The 23636-nt window shown below is 39.9% G+C and overlaps 1 protein-coding gene across 4 annotated transcripts in view; it reads right to left on the bottom strand.

Moving 5' to 3' along the window:
- Positions 1-23636, bottom strand: part of CSMD1 (CUB and Sushi multiple domains 1) — a 1487013-nt gene that overhangs the window by 394302 nt on the left and 1069075 nt on the right. For all 4 annotated transcript variants that reach the window (XM_073219228.1, XM_073219229.1, XM_073219231.1 and 1 more), the window contains exon 8: positions 2063-2150. In XM_073219228.1, the coding sequence (XP_073075329.1) occupies positions 2063-2150 (88 nt within the window). The remainder of the gene's footprint in view (positions 1-2062; positions 2151-23636) is intronic.

The following is a 23636-nucleotide window of genomic DNA, read 5'->3' as shown; positions in this document are numbered from 1 at the left end:
ATCGGGCTGTTTCAAGGATGAGACACAGGCCGGCACACTCACTTCAGATGCTGATGAGATACTTCATTACGGTCCTTATGCTGAATAGATACCAGGCCTGAATGTTACTGAATTCCTTATTGATTTTTAAAGATTAAGCGATTTCTCTAGCTCTACTGACCACTAGATGCAATTTGAACAATTTGGCATCGTCAGATATAATTTAATTGACTGTGTTTTAAAACAGAGCTCTGACAAATTGATCAAGGAAGTTTCTAGGTTCCTGGGAAGAATTTCAGGGATGACAGTACTGGATGGGTAATTCCATTCGTACAGAAAATGTATTTGACTAATACCGATGTGTTCCTTTGGGGCAAGTGCTGTGTCAGTCCCTAAGCAGGCAGACATGAGGAAGACAGCTTCCCTGAGCTGGAGAGGGTTAGGTCAGGTGGGCAATGGACACGCAGACACGTAATGAAGATTCTTCATTGTAAACTCTAACAGAGTGATTCCTAACTATAATTAGAAGTGAGACACAAAGAACAGTTTTTCCTGGATGTGGAGAAAATAGAAGAGGTGATTTTCAAAATAAAGAAAAGAATACATAGGATGAAAAGCTCCATGAGTTCTAGCAAGAAAGTGTAAATTTCATTTATTTGCTTCATTGGGAGAGATAAATGTCCCAAATGCCTTCAACTGACTGCTACTGTATATAATATTTGAAATCAGCACCCCTCTTAATGGCTGACCCCCCACACGTACTGGGACATGCCACACCCTGGGGAGTGTATATTGTGACCTATAAGCCCCTCTTGCTCGGGGAACCTCTGGGAGACAGTGAGAGGAGGGGCGCGGCCACAAGGGCGGGGCCCTTGCTGGGGCAGCTTGTGCGGGAGAATTCCCAGGGGGCCCAGACCAGAGCTCATCTCCAGCTAAATCCAGCTTCCAGCTTGGCTTCTATCTCCGGCCCTACCCTGCTTCCTCTTCCCCCTTCTCCAAGAGAACTTTCCCTAAAATCACTTGAGGAAGAATCCAAAGAAACCTGAATTAAAACATGAACTCCTTTACTTATATGGAAAACGTGTGATATTTAATCTGTAACCATTCCAGCTTTCTATCCATTGGAATATGCAGACACAACTCAGATGTCAAAGCATCTTAGTATCATTTTTCTTACTTTTCAAGTACTTTTGCTTCCTTTTCATGTAAAAAGACATTTTACCTAGTCTATTACAGCCATCCTGCAGACAATTCTTCTCCCTCCCTCTAGAGATGCGGCCGCCACTCCGGCCCCACTTCATGGGGCCCCACGGGCTGAGCAGCAGGCCACCCCGTCCTCCAGCACTCCTCCTCCCTTGCCGTTTCCGGCTCACTTTATCAGCCTAACCTCTCTACACATGCCTCGTTTGCTTTCCTCTCAACAAGGGTGAGAATTATGAGAAAAAACACATTTCTTGCTCTCCTTTTATTCTGATTTCATGGCCTACTCCTAAGAAAAGTATCCACCTTACAAGCTGGCAAATGTTTTCTTGGGTTAATGGAAGGAATGCAAAACCCTGGGGCAGCACTATTGTGATCACTGCTACGTTCGTAATACAGCACCTGGACAGCAGCCTCTCACTCAGCAGGATCCTTGCAAAATGATCATAACATTTTCTAAAACAAATTGCACTGAAATTACATTCATCATTACAAAAGTGTATTTAATGAAAGAACTTTAAGGCTATAGTTAAATTTTTGCTCCATCTATTTTTTTAAAAACAGTAACAAAAACACATTAGGATATAGGAAGGCAACCAATTAAAAACAGAAAAAAACCTAAAAAAAAATTTTGATCATATACATTTAGAGCTAAGTTTTTAATATTGGCTCACATAGTGAATGCCATTAACTCCAGATTATCTAGAATTTTTCAGCACAATATGTTTTAAAATTCTACAAATAATATAGCTTATATTAATTGAGAGGTTACATGTTTAAATCAAAAGGACAAGATAGTTTAAAAATGACAATTCAGTCAAAGCTGAAATGATATATATGTTAGAAGATAACATGCTTTTCAAATAATTACTTTATATCCTACCTGAAGTCAGAACCTGCTCTTCTACCATTTTCTGGAATCCCGGGATCTGGACACATGTCAGAGACCAAAGCCACGCCTCCCTGACTCACTGTAAGAGAGAGAAACATTTGTAGAATTTTGTGTAGCTGTTGGGGAAATACACAGAGGATAAATTTATGTAAGGCAGATTTGGTTCCTAAAATGTACTTTACTTAAGAATTAAGGCAGTTTAGTCACATTAAAATAAAATTTAATGCTTATTCCTGAAATACAAAGACTTGTTAACCAGGGAAAGGATGGGATGCCAACATTCCTTGGTTTGAATCCTGCTTGTTTTGAAGAAGTTGAAATTTAATTTAGAAAACTTATTGCTCACTAGGATCAACTTGACGACAGGTTACAATTAACGTCATGTTGGGGGCGGGGGGAAAGCAGCATGGTTTCTACATCGAGATTATACAGGAGAAAGCCCTCATTCATTCCCCACGATCTGGACATGGTGATTATCTACTAAAATCTATAGGGAGACACCTTACATAAAACTACCTATTATACTTTAAACACTGAAGTTTGTCACTGAACTAAAAGAAAAGCACTGGTCTTCTTGCATAGGTGTGCCGATTTATCTCCTGAATCTGTTCCTTGAAGAGCCTTTCCTCCTGTTGCGATGTTGTACAATCACAGAGCAGTTTTTAAAGAACACATTGGCCGCTTGGATAGAGTGGCTGCCTCCCTAACACCCATTCCACCCATTCCACCCTATCTGATTTGTCTAACCAACCCAGGCAACTTCCTCTTTCTTTCCAGGAATTTGTTCAAGTGGGTTTGTAACCCACATCAGTTCAGTGGGGCATGAGGGCTGCTGGGAGCTAATAGAGACCATCTGTTTTTTACCCTGGACCTTCCTGTATCTGCATCTTGAATGTGGAACTGCTGGAGCCAGCCTGCTACAGTCCAAGCACGGAGACGACAACATGGATGGAAGAGAAAGAGAGAGCAAGAACTGGGGCCTTCCATATCATAGCTGAGGCAGAAAACTGGCCAATTCTGAACACCCTGTTGGAGGATTCATGTTTCCTACAGCTTAAGAAGCCCATCTGAATAGATGGTCTTAATATTTGCAGCTGAAAAGCATAGTTACACACATACACACATTTTAAATGATCCCGTCAAGAGAAAAAAAAAGTAGGTCTGGGTAGATATTAGGCCCTGTTAAGTATTTCATTAAAGCTATGCTTAAAAACCCCAATAATTATAGCAATACTTAGTTTTTATTGCTTAATTAAGAGGGAATTGGGATATGGCTATAACCTTTCATTAACTACAAATCTTACTAGAATATATGAAGTGAATCTATTCTTAAGCAGCATTTCATCATTCCTGGTTAATCTATATTTCTTTGAGGTTTTTATTGAGATTTTTTATAGCATCTAAAATTTATTTTGCTATATGGCACAAGAAATGGACTGAACCCTAAATTTTTCTTTTCTAAATACTTAATTTTCTCAGTGTCATTAAAAATAATCCAGCAGGCTGGTTAGGGACATCAGTGAGGTGGTGGAACGGGAAGCTCCAGGCCTTCACTCCCCAATGGAAACTTGAAAAAACAACCCCACACTACTGAAATAACTCTGTGGGGGTTCTGGAAACCTGCCACAGATCCACAGCACCCAAGCAAACGCCCAATGAAGAAAAAGTCACATGCGCAATGGTAGACAATGTCATGGAAGTTTTGCTTGCCCTTGCCCACACCTTCCCTGACGTGGCACAGCGCAGTGGGGAGGAAGTGGCCCATTCCTCCCTGAGGATGGAGAGACAAAGAGGAACTTGTTTGCAACACCCTTGCCCATCTGTGGGCTGCTTGACTGACTGGTTTCTCTCAGCCTGACCTGGAGCTCAGATGGGGAATGGCAGCCGGAAGCTGTGGAAGGCGATGGTGGGCACTGCTGCATTTAAGTCACAGGGACTGCAGCCACATAAGGACCTGAGGGCAAGAAGTTATAGGCAAAGGACCGCAACAGAACATCTAAGAGCCTGAGAAGCTGGGGTGAGGCTTTTAAGTAATTAAGATAATTTAAAGCAGTTAGGGGTTAAAAAATAAATAAATAAGCTCACACAGAGACTCAGACAGGGCACATACACAGCAAAGTTCTGAAAAGGCTGTAAATCTGATGCCAGACTGATCTCAAAGCCCAGGGGCCCACTGATTAGTAGAGATCTTCTGCATCAGTAGGCAAAGACTGGGAGAGGTAGCGGTTTCTTTCAAATGCCCAAGTTTTAGTGAAGATTATAAGGCATACAAAAAAAAATGGGGAAACATGGCCAAGTCAAAGGAACCAAATTAATTTCCAGAAATAGTCCCCAAAGGAATACATGCACTGGATTTACTAGACCAAAACTTTGAAACAACTGTCTTAAATATGAATTTGAAAAAACAACGTCCGAACATTTTTGAAATTTGAGGAAAAGACATAAACATACACAAATCCAAGCAGGTCAACAACTTCCAAGTAGGATAAACTCGGAGACCCACAATGAGACCCACAGTCAAACTGTCAAAAGACAAAGTCAGAGAAAGAATCCTGAAAGCAGAAAGAGAAAAGCAACTCATCACAAACAGGAGATCCCAATAAAATGATCAAAATCTCGGCAGAATTTTGCATAAATACACAATACTTAAGCACTGTCCACTGAGAATTCCAGCCAGCAAGACTTCCTGCGTTGATGACAGAGAAATGAAGACATTATCAGACGAAAATAAAGGAGGTGGGAACCCGTTACTCCAGACCTGTCCTACAAGAAATCCTTCAAGGTGAAATAAAGGGACACCAGGCAGTAACTCGAAGCTTTGTGAAAATAGGAAGATCTCTTAGGTAAATAGAGATAAATATTTAAGAACACTTTTTGTGATTTTGATTTGCAACTCCATTTTTTAAAGTTTCTGCATGATCTGAAAGCAAATACATGAAAATAAATTATAAATCTATGTTGAGGCACACAATGTACAGAAATATAATTTGTGACATCCATAGCACAAAGTTGGGAGGTGGAACTGTGAAGGGGTAGAGTTTGTATGTGATTGAATTTGGTATCAGTTTAAGACTGTCGTAACTTTAGGATCTTCTTTGTAATCTCCATGGCAAAAGAAAATATCTACAGAATATACCACAAAAGGAAATGAGAAGGGAACTACAATATACCCCTACAAAAATATTAACTATATACAAAAGAAGATAGTAATGGTGGAAATAAGGGACAAGAAGCTGTAAGAAATACAGAAAACAAGTAACAAATTGGTAAAAATAAGTGCATCTCTATTAGTAATTTTTAAAAATGTGAATGGAAGCCATATTGCATGTAGGGGTGAACTGTGTCCCCTCAGACTTCCTATGTCAAGAGTCCTGCTCCCCTGAACCTCAGAATGTGACTGCATTTACAGACAGGGTCTTTGACAAAGTGATTTAGTTAAAATGAAGTCAACAGAGTGGCCCTAATTCAGTACGACTGATGACCTTATTAAACAGTAGGACACAGACACACACAGGTAGATGACTATCAACAGGCCAAGGACAGAGGCCTCAGAAGAAACACCCCCGCCAACACCTTGAGACTTACAAATCTCAGCATCGTGCGAAGATACGTTTCTGTTGTTTAAGCTGCCCAATCTGCAGTACTTTGTTACGGCAGGCCTAGCAGATTGACACAGGCCCCAGCCAAAATACACAGGTTGGCAGAATGGATTTCAACAAAAAGACAACACAGGACACAACTATATTGTATCTACAAGGGGCTCGCTTCAGATTTGAAGAGGGTGAGAGTGAAGAGCTGTCATATGCAAAGAGCAAGGGGTAGAATGCTGGTTGTCTGCAATGCCTGGGGAGTCACCACTCAACTGGCATGAAGTTTCAGTAGAGAAAAACAGATTTTTCTGGAAAAGGATGGTAGTAACAGAGACACAACAATGGGATTGTATTTAATGCCACAAACCTATATACTTAAAAATGGCTACAATGCTAAGTTTTATTTTACGTATGTGTGTGTGTGTATATATATGTCATAAATCTGGGACCTACTAGCAAATCACCTTCAGCAGTCTGACAGTTCTACAGGCCCCCCTCTCCTGCAGTCTCACTTCCGGCAGTTTGTCACCTGCGGTGAACCACCACAACAGTCTGGAAGCAGATGATCCTCCTTCGGAGTTATCATCGGGTCAAAAGCAGCCTAATGCCTAGTCGTTCACTTCACTCCATGCTATCAAGTAGGCATCTGATCACCTCACACCATCACAAAAAGGAGCGGGAGGGGAGTACAATAAGATGTCTTGAGAGAAAGACCATACGGTCACACCACTTTTATCATTCTATATTGTTACTAGTGGATTGCTGATGTTCATCTCTTACTGTGCCTAACTTACAAATTAAACTCTTTCAAAGTATGCATGTGTAAGACAACACAGTATAAACAGGGCTCAGTACGGCCCGTGGCTGCAGGCATCTGTGGGCCATCTTGGAACGTGCCCCCCAGGGTGAGAGGGCGCTGCTGTACTACTGGGTTCTCCAGCCCCCTGGCCTCCTGGCCTGCCGCTAGTGCAGGGGTCCCATCAGCAGGCAGCGGTCTCCTAACACATCCCTAAAATTTATTTCCTAAATAGATTCTGGTTTTAAAGGCTCAAACCCCACTGCAGAACACTGCCTCCACCTCATTTTTTTCTAGCAGCTGTCATTTAGTTGTCTGCTATATTCTGTCATGCAAACCAGTGAGAGCCGTGTCAAAGGAAGACAGCTCCACCAGGGTGAGTGGCCACTGCTGTTTCTATCAGTCTAGTATCTTACTCATTTTGCTCATTTCACTACTCTGCAATGTCAGACTGGTCCAAACACAACACACAGGCTTAAATCAGTCTGCTTCCATTCACCCTTATCTATTTTCCTCACATGGAAGAGTAGTAAAAAGAAATGAGAAAAATTGGAGGTACCCATCCAAGTCAGATCAAAACACTCTGGATCTTTTAAAAGATGATGTTAAAGTCATTTACTTACTCAATAAAGGGCACTAAGCTGGAATTCAGTGAGAGCACAGAATGAAGGGGACAAGCTGCACATCTTGCAGATCGCACCCGCTAACAGAGCTGTGATGAGAGACTGAATGTAAAATAGGGCTGATTTTCTGCAACAAAGATAGGCTTAATGGGATAATGACAGAAAAAACATGGGGACAGTCATGTACAGGTAAAGAACAAGTGCCATACACCCCAACAACCTACTCCACTGCATCATGAGAAATTAATTTCTCTGAAAACTGGAGCTTCAAAGTTGGGAAGAGTTACGGAGATCCATGTTTTCATACAAGATCCCCAGCACTGCACAGAAACATTTTCGAAGGAGAGGAATTACTATATTTGATTTCATTTTACCTTTAATTTTGTTGAACTTTTATCTTTTCAAATCTCATAGGACACATGCTATGGTCAAAACCTAGGAGATACAGTCAAAACTGGAAATATTCAGCTGGTAGATTCATCACCCATTATTAACTAATATACTGAAGCCAGATGTAAAATCATGCCAATGGATGAACAGACACAAATTTGTAAAAAACTTTCAATTTCTATTTAAAAATGTGTAATTTATATTAATGTGCATATATTTAAATGACTTTTTTAAAGCATGCTGATCCACAATTAGGATCCTCACAAGATTCCTGAGGTGTGTGCAGCAGTAAGGAATGTGGTTCATCAAATAACCCTGCTTTTTAAGGACATGTCTTGTGATTCAGCATGAATTTTGGAACAAACTATTCAGCTGGATTAGCGCTACAGCAAAGGAAGCACCTAATACAAAGAAGCATAAACACCTACTTCTGTGATGAAGGATATCAGAAATACTTAGAGATGAAATGCTAAGAATGACAATTATAAAAAGGATGATGATATAAAATTAAACATACAATATTGGCTAGAACCTCCAAGTATCATTTACATATATTTTTAAGCTTAATCCACGTAACCATCGTAACCATCCCATGAGGAGATAATACTAAATTCATTTTATGAAAAATGACAAGGCCAGAAAAAAACAAGGCCAGAGTTATGACCCAATTGACACCAAAACTAAGGCTTCTTTCCCCACATTTGCTACAATGAGCTAATGTGACATCAAAATGAAAGGGTTTTGTCAATTAAAGTGAAGCTTTTTACAAATATTTTTTAAATTTCTTAATAAAATTCTATTTATAATAAAAAGACACTAAGCAACAGAAAGTGAAGTAAGGAGATGTTTTCATCTGTATTTCCAATGAAGCATACACATAGGAAGCCATATGATTCAAACCATGAGGCTTTAGTTCAAATACCATATGGTAGCAATTTTCCTGCAGTAAAAAGACCAGATTCACAGGGTTTCCACATGAGCCCATAGGACACTTCCAGGGCATCAGACCTATGGATTGGCTTGAAAATTAAATCTTTCACGTAAGATGCCATTTTTTGAGTAAAAATGTAGTTTGTATATCTTTAGAATAAATAATCCAAAATAAAAGCCGTTTAAATAAACTCACACTTTTTAGTGAGATTGCTCCTGTGATTTATCACATCATATTTTTTTCTTGATACTTATTTCTTCAGAGACCTAAAGACATGTTTCAGCTGGATCAACTTTGAGACTACTTTACCCATTTTAAACCTTCAGAGAGGTGACATATGTTTTTAGCTGCATAACAATCAGGAATGTTGTTATACAGAACACATTCTAGTTGGAATTCCTTAGAAGCAATACCTCCACTCTGTCAGTGACCTTTAGATGACAGACACCCCACTCTGGACCTATGTGTTTGGGGGATACTGTAAACTTCATATTTTCCTGCTATAATCAGTTTCAAATAGGTCAACACTGATATTTATTCTTTCCACAGTTAATAGACTCAGTATGTCTTTACTAAAATTAAAAGGATCTAGCACTCTTTGATAAAAGTTTTTTAAAAGTCTTAAAATCTAGTTGACATATATTGAATTGGTCTTAGGTATATAATGGAGTGTATCAGTTTAATGCATTTCTCTTTTTTGATTTGGAAGAGGTTTTATCTCAGCAAGAATGAAACTCACCCATATTACTTCTTCCTCAAAAACAGTATCTTAATTAAATGTTAATTTCAACATTTTGCTTTTGTAGTAATTTCCTTCATTTAGCTATAACAGGATTATTTTGTCTTAACAGAGCATTACAGTAGACATTTCTATATGCATAACATAATTTTTTATTATTTTCTCTGTTTCTACTGAACATTTGCATTCTCCATCGGCAACTGGTTTTGATCTCAGAATAGTAAGCAAATATTTACAAGCTTCATATAAATAGGTAAAAGAACTGCTGTCGTTTGGGTGATAAATTCTTACTACAGGTGCAACAGCTGAGTCTTAAAGGGATAATTCAAATAGAAATAAGTTGTCAGAAATGTACTGCCCTGATCTGTTTTGTTCTGGATTATCAGATTAATGGGTCAGCAATCAACATCCCTTAAGCAACAGGACTGCATAATTTGCCACCCTTACATAAGTCAGGGCTGGATTTTCCCAGGTTTAATGTAACACAATGTCAGGCGTTGTGGTAGGGCCTCTCTTTTCTCACTACACACTTCTATTTGTTGACTTTTAAAATGCTAGCAAATGCCTACAATCATAATCATTTTTACCTATGTTCTCATTTCTAATCACAGTCAAATAGCTCTTAGTTAAGAGTAATTTACTTTTGAAAATATATTTTAGCTTCTAATGTCCTAACAGATAGTAATGCACTCAATGTATTTTTGAGGAACTCTCAGAAAGTGTAATGATTCTATTGCACAACAAATAAGGACTGGCTGGCGTTCCACCCTCCGGTCTTCCTGCCACTCCACCTCCCACCTGCAGTGATCTCCTGGTCCAGATAATGCTAATACTCTAAGGTCTCTCACTGTTAAGCCTTTCTTTCTTTAACACTGTATTGCTAGTTTGTTTTTCTGGCAGAGGGAAAAACAAACAGATTTGTTTGATTAACTGAGTAATATTATAAGGGCTATGCTATTAATAATTATCCTTCCAACAGCTAAAATCACTGTAGCAGTAAATGTTCAAAAAGGGAATATTTTCTTATTCAATTGGGAGGTTTATTTGCTATTCAAATAAAACAAAAATAATAACATGTTTGTACAAAATCAGTGTAAATGACCTCTGCAAAATTAACAGGATGGAAATTTTTACAAGAGCCCTGAGAGTTCTCCTCATTGCCGTCTGTCTGATGCTGTCCCATCCTCTGAGGTGTCAATGTGGATGCACACTGGCAACTCCACAGATAGACATTCCAGTCCCTCCACTGGCTCCCACAGATGCAGACTGTGCCCTGGGGGGTAAGCAGCCTTAGCTGGAGGATGTGCAGCCTGTCACTTTTGCTCTAGTCAGATTTTGCAAATTTAAGGACTTTAGACTTAGGATTCATGAGTAACTTTTAGGGTCTACTCAACGATACCTCACAGAATACCTAATTATTCATGGTCTTCTAACAGGAAAGATAGCACTTGGATAGGCAAATTTATATTACTGTAAATAGGATCTAAATACCAGAATAGGTATGAAGAGGGTAAAAAATATGAAATTATTTCATGTCTAAATATCATAGTTTGAATATTTTATATTAAAAATATATTTAAATTGTAAAACCTTACTTGTTAATTCTTAGATTTAAAAATTAGGAACTTTTAATTACCTGAGTGACAAATACCCATAGGAAGTTTATTTCTCTTAATAGTTTATAAGTGATTCAGAATCTTATAGTTAAGTATCAATGAGATATCAACATGTTTTATATACTTCATATATTTATCACTTACGTATATATTATATAACATATTATGAAGTTATTAAATAACCATTAAAATTTATATTAAATACATAAAGATTCAACCAAATATGCATTAATATCTACATATTGGCTTATAATCTTAAAACATACACATTAATATTAATAAATCAATACTATTTGATATGAATGGTTTGTCTATTATACACATTTTATAGTATTACATTTATTAATATTTTCTTACAGTGATGCTATATAATAGAATTCATAGAATGTGGGGGTTTGGGGAACTGGATTTGGAAATCAGGAAGAGATGTGATACACACAGTTTAACATTATAATTCATCTATCAATAAATCAAATTGTTGGCCATTCTTAAAATTCTCATTTCAGAATATTTGTATGTGTGATTTCACTGTGCATTCAGATGTTCTGCAAATGCATAATCAAGAAAGAGAACTGAGTTCCTGACTATTCTAAAAACTCTTGCAGAATGTTGGCCATTTTGGAAATACAGCTGCCAGATACTTGTGCTAACAATCAGCACACACTTATTATACATGCATAATGTTTCAATTTTACAAATTGTGAAGTTACATCTCTTTAAAGAAATAACAGCATATCACTTCAGTGCTGAGACCTCAGATGTTAAAAAATTACTAAGAAAACTGTAGATTACTTAAAATCATGCTATGATTTTTATTTACATGGTCTCAAATGAATATATCAGATTGCTTTTCTTATGCTCCTAATGATCATAAATTATGGATCTGTAAATATGCAAAGGGTAAGAAACTAATACTAATTAATACTCTATTTCTATAAATTGTATAAAATTTAGTTTTTATGAGGGATTATGAAACATTAGTAAAAACAAAGAGGGGAATCATGGCATGTGATGTGACTGTTTCATGTTTCTTATGAAACCATTCTTTGTAGATGGTGGAAAGGATAGTGTTTAGGCTAATTTGGTGACCTTTTTCATTCCTAAAGGATAAAAGACAACTCCTAATAAATAAGAGAAAGTAATGAGATACCATTATTAGAGGATATACACTGAAAAATAAAACAGGTGGCTTGTTTTAGAGAAGTCACAGAAGTTTAGTGATGAAAAATTAAAGAGTACAGTCCTGGTCCTTTATTTTCCAGTTTTAGAGATTGAGCTCCAGAGGTTAAGGGACTGTCACAGAGCAGTGCTGGGCAGAGCTGGGATGCACAGGAGAGGCTTTTCATAGCTGCCTCTGCTCACCTGAAGCGCCTCCCATGCATGATCCGAGTAAGGATGGAGCACCTGGTGATGGAGGGTGCCTGGCATTGCTCAGTACAGAAACAGCTACTCAAGCATTAGTTCCTCTACTTTTTCACCTGTAAGCATTTTGGGCTAAGTTATCTCAGCATTTTCTTTCAACTCTAACACTCCATGAGTCTGTCTTTATGATTCCCACCATCAGGGACATTTCATCGAGGGATACTATGACACAAAAATTTAGTTTATACAAGATTAGGGAGACAAAAACCACCACATGGTAGACACAGAAAGAATACAGGCTACATAACATTATACTGAAAGTAATATGCACTTTTCATGAAGTAGAAAAAAGAAAGATTACTTCTGCACAGGCTGAGAGATATAACTTTGGAACTGTCAGTTAAAAAATGCAGGGTTTACCTACAGGCCAGAAGAGAATGGCATGATATATTTAATACAATGAAACAGAAGGACTTTGAACCAAGGATTCTGTATCCAGCACAACTATCATTTAAATATGATGGCGGGATTAAACAATTCCCAGACAAGCAAAAGCTGAAGGAATTTGCTTCCCACAAACCACCTCTACAGGGCACCTTACAGGGACTGCTCTAGACGGGAGCACTCCCAAAAAGAGCACAGAACAAAACATACAACATATGAAGAAAGGAGGAGGAGGAATAAGAAGGGAGAGAAGAAAAGAATCTCCAGGCAGGGTATATAACAGCTCAATAAGCGAGCTAAGATAGGCAGTAAGATACTAAAGAGGCTAACCTTGAACCTTTGGTAACCACGAATCTAAAGCCTGCAATGGCAATAAGTACATATCTCTCAAAAGTCGCACTAAATATAAATGGACTTAATGCACCAATCAAAAGATACAGAGTAGAAGACTGGATAAAAAAGCAAGACCCATCTATATGCTGCTTATAAGAAACTCATCTCAAACCCAAAGACATGCACAGACTAAAAGTCAAGGGATGGAAAAACATATTTCAGGCAAACAACAGCGAGAAGAAAGCAGGGGTTGCAGTACTAATATCAGACAAAATAGACTTCAAAACAAAGAAAGTAACAAGAGACAAAGAAGGACACTACATAATGATAAAGGGCTCAGTCCAACAAGAGGATATAACCATTCTAAATATATATGCACCCAACACAGGAGCACCAGCATTTGTGAAACAAATACTAACAGAAATAAAGGAGGAAATCGGCTGCAATGCATTCATTTTAGGAGACTTCAACACACCACTCACCCCAAAGGATAGATCCACCGGGCAGAAAATAAGTAAGGACACAGAGGCACTGAACAACACACTAGAACAGATGGACCTAATAGACATCTATAGAACTCTACATCCAAAAGCAACAGGATACACATTCTTCTCAAGTGCGCATGGAACATTCTCCAGAATAGACTACATACTAGCCCACAAAAAGAACCTCAGTAAATTCCAAAATATTGAAATTCTACCAACCAATTTTTCAGACCACAAAGGTATAAAACTAGAAATAAATTCTACAAAGAAAACAAAGAGGCTCACAAACACATGGAGGCTTAACAACATGCTTCTAAATAATCAATGGATCAATGAACAAATCAAGATAGAGATCAAGGAATATACAGAAACAAATGACAACAGCAACACAAAGCCCCAACTTCTGTGGAATGCAGTGAAAGCAGTCTTAAGAGGAAAGTATATAGCGATCCAGGCACACTTGAAGAAGGAAGAACAATCCCAAATGAATAGTCTAACATCACAATTATTAAAACTGGAAAAAGAAGAACAAATGAGGCCTAAAGTCAGCAGAAGGAGGGACATAATAAAGATCAGAGAAGAAATAAACAAAATTGAGAAGAATAAAACAATAGCAAAAATCAACGAAACCAAGAGCTGGTTCTTTGAGAAAATAAACAAAATAGATAAGCCTCTAGCCAAACTTATTAAGAGAAAAAGAGAATCAACACAAATCAACAGAATCAGAAATGAGAATGGAGAAATCACAACAGACTCCACAGAAATACAAAGAATTATTAAAGACTACTATGAAAACCTATATGCCAACAAGCTGGAAAACCTAGAAGAAATGGACAACTTCCTAGAAAAATACAACCTTCCAAGACTGACCAAGGAAGAAACACAAAAGTTAAACAAACCAATTACGAGCAAAGAAATTGAAAAGGTAATAAAAAAAACTACCCAAGAACAAAACCCCCGGGCCGGACGGATTTACCTCAGAATTTTATCAGACACACAGAGAAGACATAATACCCATTCTCCTTAAAGTTTTCCAAAAAATAGAAGAGGAGGGAATACCCCCAAACTCATTCTATGAAGCCAACATCACCCTAATACCAAAACCAGGCAAAGACCCCACCAAAAAAATTACAGACCAATATCCCTGATAAATGTAGATGCAAAAATACTCAATAAAATATTAGCAAACCGAATTCAAAAGTATATCAAAAGGATCATACACCATGACCAAGTGGGATTCATCCCAGGGATGCAAGGATGGTACAACATTCGAAAATCCATCAACATCATCCACCACATCAACAAAAAGAAAGACAAAAACCACATGATCATCTCCATAGATGCTGAAAAAGCATTTGACAAAATTCAACATCCATTCATGATAAAAACTCTCAGCAAAATGGGAATAGAGGGCAAGTACCTCAACATAATAAAGACCATATATGATAAACCCACAGCCAACATCATACTGAACAGTGAGAAGCTGAAAGCTTTTCCTCTGAGATTGGGAACTAGACAGGGATGCCCACTCTCCCCACTGTTATTTAACATAGTACTGGAGGTCCTAGCCACAGCAATCAGACAAAACAAAGAAATACAAGGAATCCAGATTGGTAAAGAAGAAGTTAAACTGTCACTATTTGCAGATGATATGATACTGTACATAAAAAACCCTAAAGACTCTACTCCAAAACTACTAGAACTGATATTGGAATACAGCAAAGTTGCAGGATACAAAATTAACACACAGAAATCTGTAGCTTTCCTATATACTAACAATGAACCAATAGAAAGAGAAATCAGGAAAACAATTCCATTCACAATTGCATCAAAATGAATAAAACACCTAGGAATAAACCTAACCAAAGAAGTGAAAGAGCTATACCCTGAAAACTACAAGTCACTCTTAAGAGAAATTAAAGGGGACACTAACAAATGGAAACTCATCCCATGCTCATGGCTAGGAAGAATTAATATCATCAAAATGGCCATCCTGCCCAAAGCAATATACAGATTTGATGCAATCCCTATCAAATTACCAGCAACATTCTTCAACGAACTGGAACAAATAGTTCCAAAATTCATATGGAAACACCAAAGACCCCGAATAGCCAAAGCAATCCTGAGAAAGAAGAATAAAGTAAGGGGGATCTCACTCCCCAACTTCAAGCTCTACTACAAAGCCATAGTAATCAAGACAGTTTGGTACTGGCACAAGAACAGAGCCACAAACCAGTGGAACAGATTAGAGACTCCAGACATTAACCCAAACATATATGGTCAATTAATATTTGATAAAGGAGCCATGGACATACAATGGTGAAATGACAGTCTCTTCAACAGATGGTGCTGGCAAAACTGGACAGCTACATGTAGAAAAATGAAACTAGACCATTGTCTAACCCCATATACAAAAGTAAATTCAAAATGGATCAAAGACCGGAATGTAAGTCATGAAACTATAAAACTCTTAGAAAAAAACATAGGCAAAAACCTTTTAGACATAAACATGAGTGACCTCTTCTTGAACATATCTCCCCAGGCAAGGAAAACAACAGCAAAAATGAACAAGTGGGACTATACTAAGCTGAAAAGCTTCTGTACAGCAAAAGACACCATCAATAGAACAAAAAGGAACCCTACAGTATGGGAGAATACATTTGTAAATGACAGATCCAATAAAGGCTTGACGTCCAAAATATATAAAGAGCTCACATGCCTCAACAAACAAAAAACAAATAATCCAATTAAAAAATGGGCAGAGGAACTGAACAGACAGTTCTCCAAAAAAGAAATACAGATGGCCAACAGACACATGAAAAGATGCTCCACATCGCTAATTATCAGAGAAATGCAAATTAAAACTACAATGAGGTATCACCTCACACCAGTAAGGATGGCTGCCATCCAAAAGACAAACAACAACAAATGTTGGCTAGGCTGTGGAGAAAGGGGAACCCTCCTACACTGTGATGGGAATGTAAATTAGTTCAACCATTGTGGAAAGCAGTATGGAGGTTCATCAAAATGCTCAAAACAGACTTACCATTTGACCCAGGAATTCCACTCCTAGGAATTTACAATAAGAATGCAGCAATCAAGTTTGAGAAAGACAGATGCACACCCATGTTTATCACAGCACTATTTATAATAGCCAAGAATTGGAAGCAACCTAAATGTTCATCAGTACATGAATGGATAAAGAAGATATGGTACATATAACAATGGAATACTACTCAGCCATAAGAAGAGGGCAAATCCTACCATTTGCAGCAACATGGATGGAGCTGGAGGGTATTATGCTCAGTGAAATAAGCCAAGCAGAGAGAGACAAATACCAAATGATTTCAGTCATCTGTGGAGTATAAGAACAAAGGAGAAACTGAAGAAACAAAACAGCAGCGTAATCACAGAACCCAAGAATGGACTAATAGGTACCAAAGGGAAAGGGACTGGGGAGGATGGATGGGCAGGGAGGAATAAGGTGGGGGAAGAAAAAGGTGGGTATTAAGATTAGCATGCAAGGGAGGGGAGGGAGAAAGGGGACAGAGGGCTGTACAACACAGAGAAGACAAGTAGTGATTCTACAGCATTTTGCTATGCTGATGGACAGTGACTGTAAAGTGGTTTATAGGGGGGACCTGGTATAGGGGAGAGCCTAGTAAAAATAATATTCTTCATGTAAGTGTAGATTAATGATAAAAAAAAAAGAAAGAAAGAAAAGGGGAATTACTCCTTGATAGGATAAAACTAACTGTAAATCAATTATTCATGCATGCTTTAAATCAACGATTAATGCATGCTTTAAATATCCTTAATTTTGATCACTTAAAGGGTGTCAGATGATCGGCTATGGGGGTACATTTTTCTGATGATATTCCTTTCTCTTAAAAAAAAAAAAAGGAGTTCCTGTGTGGTGACCTCCAATGAGTTCTACACAATGGTATAAAGGGAATATCAAAGTGTGGGCAAAGGGTCTGTTTGTGTTTATACAGAGGATCAAAGCCTAATTTGGCTACCCAGAAAATGAACTAAGATACGATATGAAGAAGAACTTCCAACATCAGCACTCTCTGGAAGACTCATACCAGAAGATGATCATCAAAAAACCTCAACAAAGACCCAGGCGATGCTACAGCTGTAACTGCATTCATCTCACCGGTTCCTGGACTTGCCATGGGAATGAAGAAGGAGATATCTAAGATGGCCTGTGCATACAGTAAAACAACAAATTTGACTGGATCTACACTGTTGGAACTCAACCAAGAATTAGGAGAGTGCAAGTTGCAGCGCTCCAAAATCTTACGACTACAGATTATCTACTGTTAAAAGAACATATGGGATGTGAACAGTTCCCCGGAATGGGTTGTTTTAATTTGTCTGATTTCGCTCAAGACTGTTCAGGTTCAGTTGGACAATATCCACCATATCATAGATAAGTTTTCACAAATGCCTAGGGTGCCTAACTGGTTTTCTTGGTTTCACTGGAGATGGCTGGTAATTATAGGTCTGCTTTGGTTATGTAACTGTATTCCTATTATGTTAATGTGTGCACGCAATTTAATTAGTTTAAAACCTATACATGCTTAAGTTACTCTACAAGAAGATATGTCAAAGAAATAATCAATCTTCCCATGTTATCTTCTGTCTGCTACTCCTATAGCTTTTCTTCTTCCTTCCTAATTACAACCCTTAAATAGAATTCATGCCTCATATCGAATTTACCGAGTATCATAATTCCTCCAAGTGGTAAAGATACCTCAAGACAAATGCTGGGCACAGAAGCCACAGGGCATAAATCTGCAAAGAAGGAAAAAGCTAACCTTTTCAAACAATATTGCCTCTCTCTCACTTACCAACTTTACATCTCCCTGTATGGCCCCAGAAGATGACTGGTTAGCCAGAGACGGGTAAGACTCCTCAAGGGAGGAACAACCTAAGACAGGCACAGTCACAGGGGGACCATCAGGTGAGAAATTGGGGATCCACAGAGGTGAGGCTTAGAACCTCACCCCCACTGTTTTGAGAGAAATCTTCTGCATCCGTGGATGTTTTGTTGCCCTTGTCTAGCTTGGATTAACATATAGTCTACAGGCACACACATGATCATCTAAATTTGCTCTCTTACAGCACTAAACTATGTTTTCTACCTTTATCTAGCATCTACCTACCACTTCAGCATCTTATTAAAAATAGTAATAGTAATAATAATAATAATAATAATAATAATAATAATAATAATGGAGAAATGTGGGATTCACATATAAATCAAGTATAAAAATCAAACGAATATTCATATTTGACCTGATTATTTATAGTTCATAATGTGTGATCAAAACTAAAAGTTTCTGTGATGACTGCCCTTGTACTGTTCACCATGTAAGAACTTACTCACTATGTAAGAACTGGTTCACCATGTAAGAACTTGGTCGTTATGCTTCAGAAGATTGGAGACTGACGAGAATTAGGCTTGGGGTGGATTAATGATTGTACATTGAGCATTGAGTCCCCTATACAGAATTTTATTGTTGTTAACAACCAGTTGATCAATAAATATGAGAGATGCCCTCTCAAAAAAAAAACCAAAAAAAAAAAACGACAAAATAAAAACCGCAGGGTTTAGTATCTCATTACTCAAATAAAGCTAGCTGTATAGGAAATCATGCCTTTCAACTTAGAAGTAAGTGGATTTGAAATTTTGTTTTCACAGTATTCGTACTTGTTTCCTATGGTGCTAGTTGTATTTAATAGCCAGGAAGATATGTTAACATAGTTTTTGAATAAACTATGTATTTTTATTCATAAGCAGCCACAATTCAAATGATTGTTTTTCTGATATGTTAGAGTAATCAAAATCACCATGGAAGTAATACTTTAAAATAGAAATAGCAAGTTAATTGTGGCCAATTCCACTTAGTTTTTCACCACCCATTCAGCAACTGAGCGCCCCATACAGAAGGCGCTGGTTGACCTCTAGTAGGTTGACCAAAAGATCGCTGGGAGAAAAACTCCAAACAATGAAATCCCAGAGCAGGAAACACTGTTACAGATTGGAATAGGTGCAATGGAGAAAGAACTGAAAGCCATTAGGGAGAATAATGGAGAGAGAGCACCAAGTTAATAGGGGGTCAGAATGGGCTCTGAAGGGAAATGGCATCTGGGCAGAAACCAAGAGGATGAGAAGGAGTGAGCGAAGGGCAGAGGACAAACAACCCTCCTGGGAAGCACCCAGCACACAGGAAGGCTCCCCAGGGAGGAGAGGCCCCAGAGCATTCACAGAAGCAAAATAAGAAGCCCAAGGTGCCCGCACCACGGCAGCCAGAGAGGAGCAGGTAGCACACGGAGAGGCCAGGGAAGACGGAGGCTCTGGTGCGGAGGCCTACTGTGCGTGAGATCCTGCTTCTGCTGTCCGCGTAGGACTGGGCTGGAGGAGGTCGCATGCAGGGGTGGACCCGGGGCGGGCACTGCCCACACGGCCCAGACAGACAGCAGGCAGCCTGCACACACAGTGCCCTGGAGACAGAGCAATTGGCAGATTCCCACTGCAGTGGGGATGAAATGGACATGGTTCTGTGATTATTTAGTCATAAGGAATGAGGAAGATGAAGGGATCGGTCGGAAGCAATTGTCCAAAGGGCGCTCCTGTGTCCTGTGGTAGGAACACAAGAGATGGACGTGGGTGAGAAGGGGAAGCGTCCCTTTCTGATCTGCTGTATCACTGAGCCTGCAAACAGCTGGGTGCGCATGGCAACTGTCTGCTGGACTTGAGTGTCTGGATGGGGGGCAGTGATCTATTACAGGAAGACAGGAAGATGTAATTCGTTATTTAGGCCACATTTAAAGTCATGGGAGAGTTGCTGCGATGTGTGGTGAGCCCGGAGTGCTCTGCCACTCCCAGGAATGGTCCGAGTGCGCGTCTTGCTGCCCGGCCGGAGCGCCTTCCACCTTCTGCACACCGCCTGGGCGCCGACGCCTCGGCACAGAGCGCAGCCCGACGGCCACCTCCCAGAGAAGCCCTCCACGGCACCCCTCCACAGCATTCTCTCTGGTGCTCTATTTCACGTTTGTGATAGCACCTACTTCTACAAAAATTACACCAGGTATTTATCTACATAATGTAAGCCCCTTGGTGACTGAGATTTTTCTTGTTCTACCTCTTCTATCCCTGGAATCTGTACAGGGATGGGCACACAGCAGGACGACAACACAGATCAGCTCATGATGGGCTTGAAAAACAACCTAAGTCGGCCCACAGCTGACTCTGGAGTGGCCTGGACATTTTGAGGCCAAGAACAAGCACATAAAACAGCAAAGCAACTGAAAGAGCAGGAAGAGGGGCAGTGCGGAGTGCCAGGGGGACCAAGATGAGAGACATTTTTAAGATGAAAAGGGTTTCGAGCAGGCTGAAATGATGCTAAGCCAAGTAAGCAGAAGTTTAAAACATATCCATTGTTTTGACGACACTGGAGATGACTGGTGATCTCAGCAAGTTTAATCCAGGTCGACCTGCCCTCCTAAGTGCTGCAGGCTCCTCGAGAACCACCGCTCCTGGAACGCAAATGGCAAGAGTGGCCTCGTCCAGGGGCGGCTGTTCCCGCACAGAGGTTCTGAAGGTGCCGGCTGAGTTCTGTCTAGCTCTGAGACGCACATGCAGGTGTTCAGGGGGGCAGAGGAGGCCGTAACACCAACCCCGGCTTCTTGCAAGAGGAGACCAGGCAGAACTCTGCCCAGCATCACCTTTCCTGTCGCCATCCAAGCAAGAGGACCAAGAGGAGGAAAGAGGGTGAGATGGCAGGGAGAGGGGTCGGGACTGAACCTGAAGAACTGCAGGCTGACAGCGGGGCAGGCGGTGGGAGGAGGCAGGGGTCAGAACAGAGCAGTATGGGGCCTCTTCCCCTCCAGCCGCTGCTCCCTCCCGCCTCCTCCCCCTCCTCATCCGGCTCAGGGAAATCCTGCAACTTATTGCCCATTGTGACTGTGAAGCATCTGTCCTGCAGCTACGATGTCCCCATCTGAATGGTGAGCTCAGTACCTAGACCAAATCGCCAGGGAAAACCTATGTCCACCCAGTCAGGAGCTGTACTCAAAATCACCACACTGTGAGGCCTGGCCTCAGACTGACATGCAGTCAGCACCAGTGCGTTTGTCTCTGGATGTCGCAATGCCACGGACAGGGAGGTCTCCTCTTGGAGCTGGAACGAAGCGGTGAGAGGAAAGTCCCTTCCCTACTGAGGAGAACGCTTCCCGAACCAGACTGCGAGGGCTCGGCTTCAGTGTCTCTGTGCCTCCTCTGTGCCCTCGGAAGGGCTGCAGACTCAGCAAGGGACAGAGGCACATATTCTCTGACACTGAGGGAGGAGGCAGGTGGCCACAGCTGGGCCACCAGAGGGGGACATCAAGGTGGAAGCCTTCTGCACCTGCACGCCTGGGGAGACCTGGGGGCAGCCACTGGCTAGGCACTGAGTTCATTTTACTTTGTAAAGGACAGAGAGGCTTCTTGTGGCATCCAATTATGGAGTCAAGTCAGGTTATTTTAAGAAAAAAAAAAGGCAAATAAAACAATTAAAATACATATAGAAAGAGTCCATTAAAATGGTGTTACTTTTAGAGAACAGTAACTCTACTATGTACTGGATGTTTAAGCACGTTGGGTATGACTATCTTCGAAATACGTCTTCACTGAATGCTTGACTTACAAATTCTATATATCAACATGTAGCCTAAAAAAACAATTAGTAGAACTTGTTTAAAAATCCTAGCTATGATATTTATAAGAATTTCAGCATGGTACTATAAAAAACAACTGGAAATATCCCCAACTCCCAATAGAAGGAAATGGGTTATAATTACAATGAGAAATTCTTCAGCCAGTAAAATGTATTTCAAAGAATATTTATCGACAGAAAAAAATTCACAATATATGAAACAAACAAACAAAAAAGAACAGTTATACAGCATTTTGTGATATTTGAAGAAAAAATATTATGTGCCCATATACATAGAGAAAGCAAGGTTATATGCCTAGGAATGAAGTGTGATTCTTTTTGTATTGTAAATATAGATTTTTATTAAATATTTTGTTATTTGCATTTTCCAAATTTTTCTAAGCCTGCCTTGCTTTGTAATAAGAAATCAAAACAAACATCTATTTCAATTCAAAAAATTAAGTACTGAGTTTGAAAATAAAGGAACATTGCTTCTATTAAGATGATAGTCATTTCCATTTGAAATGTAAATAAAAATCTGGCAGTTTTAGGAGCTGGGATTCTGGGGAAAAGCAACATTTTATAATGTATGAATTTGTTTCCCTGATACTCAGTAGGGCTGCCCAAAACAGCAATTTAGGAAACACTAAAAATGAGTAACTTTTGAGGTTCCTGCCAGCAGCGGCACTCCAGGGCCCAGATCCGCCTGCTTGTCACCCCTCTTTAGCCTTCAACCTGGTGCCCTTGTCTCCTCCCAGGTGGCAGTGGCGGGAGAGAACATGGTCGTCAATCCCTTCCTTAGTCATCAGCCCTGATGCTCTTCCCTGAATCTTCCCACTGCCCACCTGCTCCTCTCCTTGCCTTGGGGTCGGGGGAATACCACAGACAGAGAAATTATTAAAACCTTGATCATTACACGTTGTGTTCTCAGAATTCCCCAATAAAAGGACCAGGAAGCCGTGCATTTTCAAGAACATTTCTGCTGCTCTCCAGACCCACCTCTGGGGAAGCCACGATGAGCTCTGGGCAGAGCTGGCATTCCTCTGCACGGGCACCCAAGTCCAGCCCTTGTCCTGGTAATGACAATCCGAGGCAGGACTTAAGACTGAGAACAGCGATCATATTAACGAAAGGCAGAGGGACAGGGCCGCTCCTCAGAGTCAGGGTCAGGAGGCGTGCATGACAGCCTGTACTCTCCAGCACTGGAACTACTCCAGGAGAAAGGGGTCTAAGGTGACAGGCCCATGAGAAGCGATGTGTGAACCTGGTATGGACCAGGCCAGGAGGCAAGTGGGGCCCAGAAGCACATTACTGGGGCTGCTGGCAATATTTGAAATTTGGTAAGATGCTATTTGATGAAAGTACCAAATTGTATTTCCTGAGTTTGCCACCCACGGTGTAGTTATTGTAAGATGTTGATTTTGTTCTTAGGACATAAAAGCTGAAGTATTGGCTGGGGAAATAAAAAGAAAGAGTGACACTGAGTGAGCAAATGTGCAACATAGATAATATTGGTGAATCTGAGAGAAGGGAACCATGTGCTAGTCTGGT

This window comes from Manis javanica, chromosome 12 (genome assembly GCF_040802235.1).
Source record: "Manis javanica isolate MJ-LG chromosome 12, MJ_LKY, whole genome shotgun sequence".
Classification (NCBI taxonomy): Eukaryota; Metazoa; Chordata; class Mammalia; order Pholidota; family Manidae; genus Manis; species Manis javanica.
The sequence above is the reverse complement of the archived record's forward strand: the minus strand, read 5'-3'. Positions and strand labels throughout refer to the sequence as shown.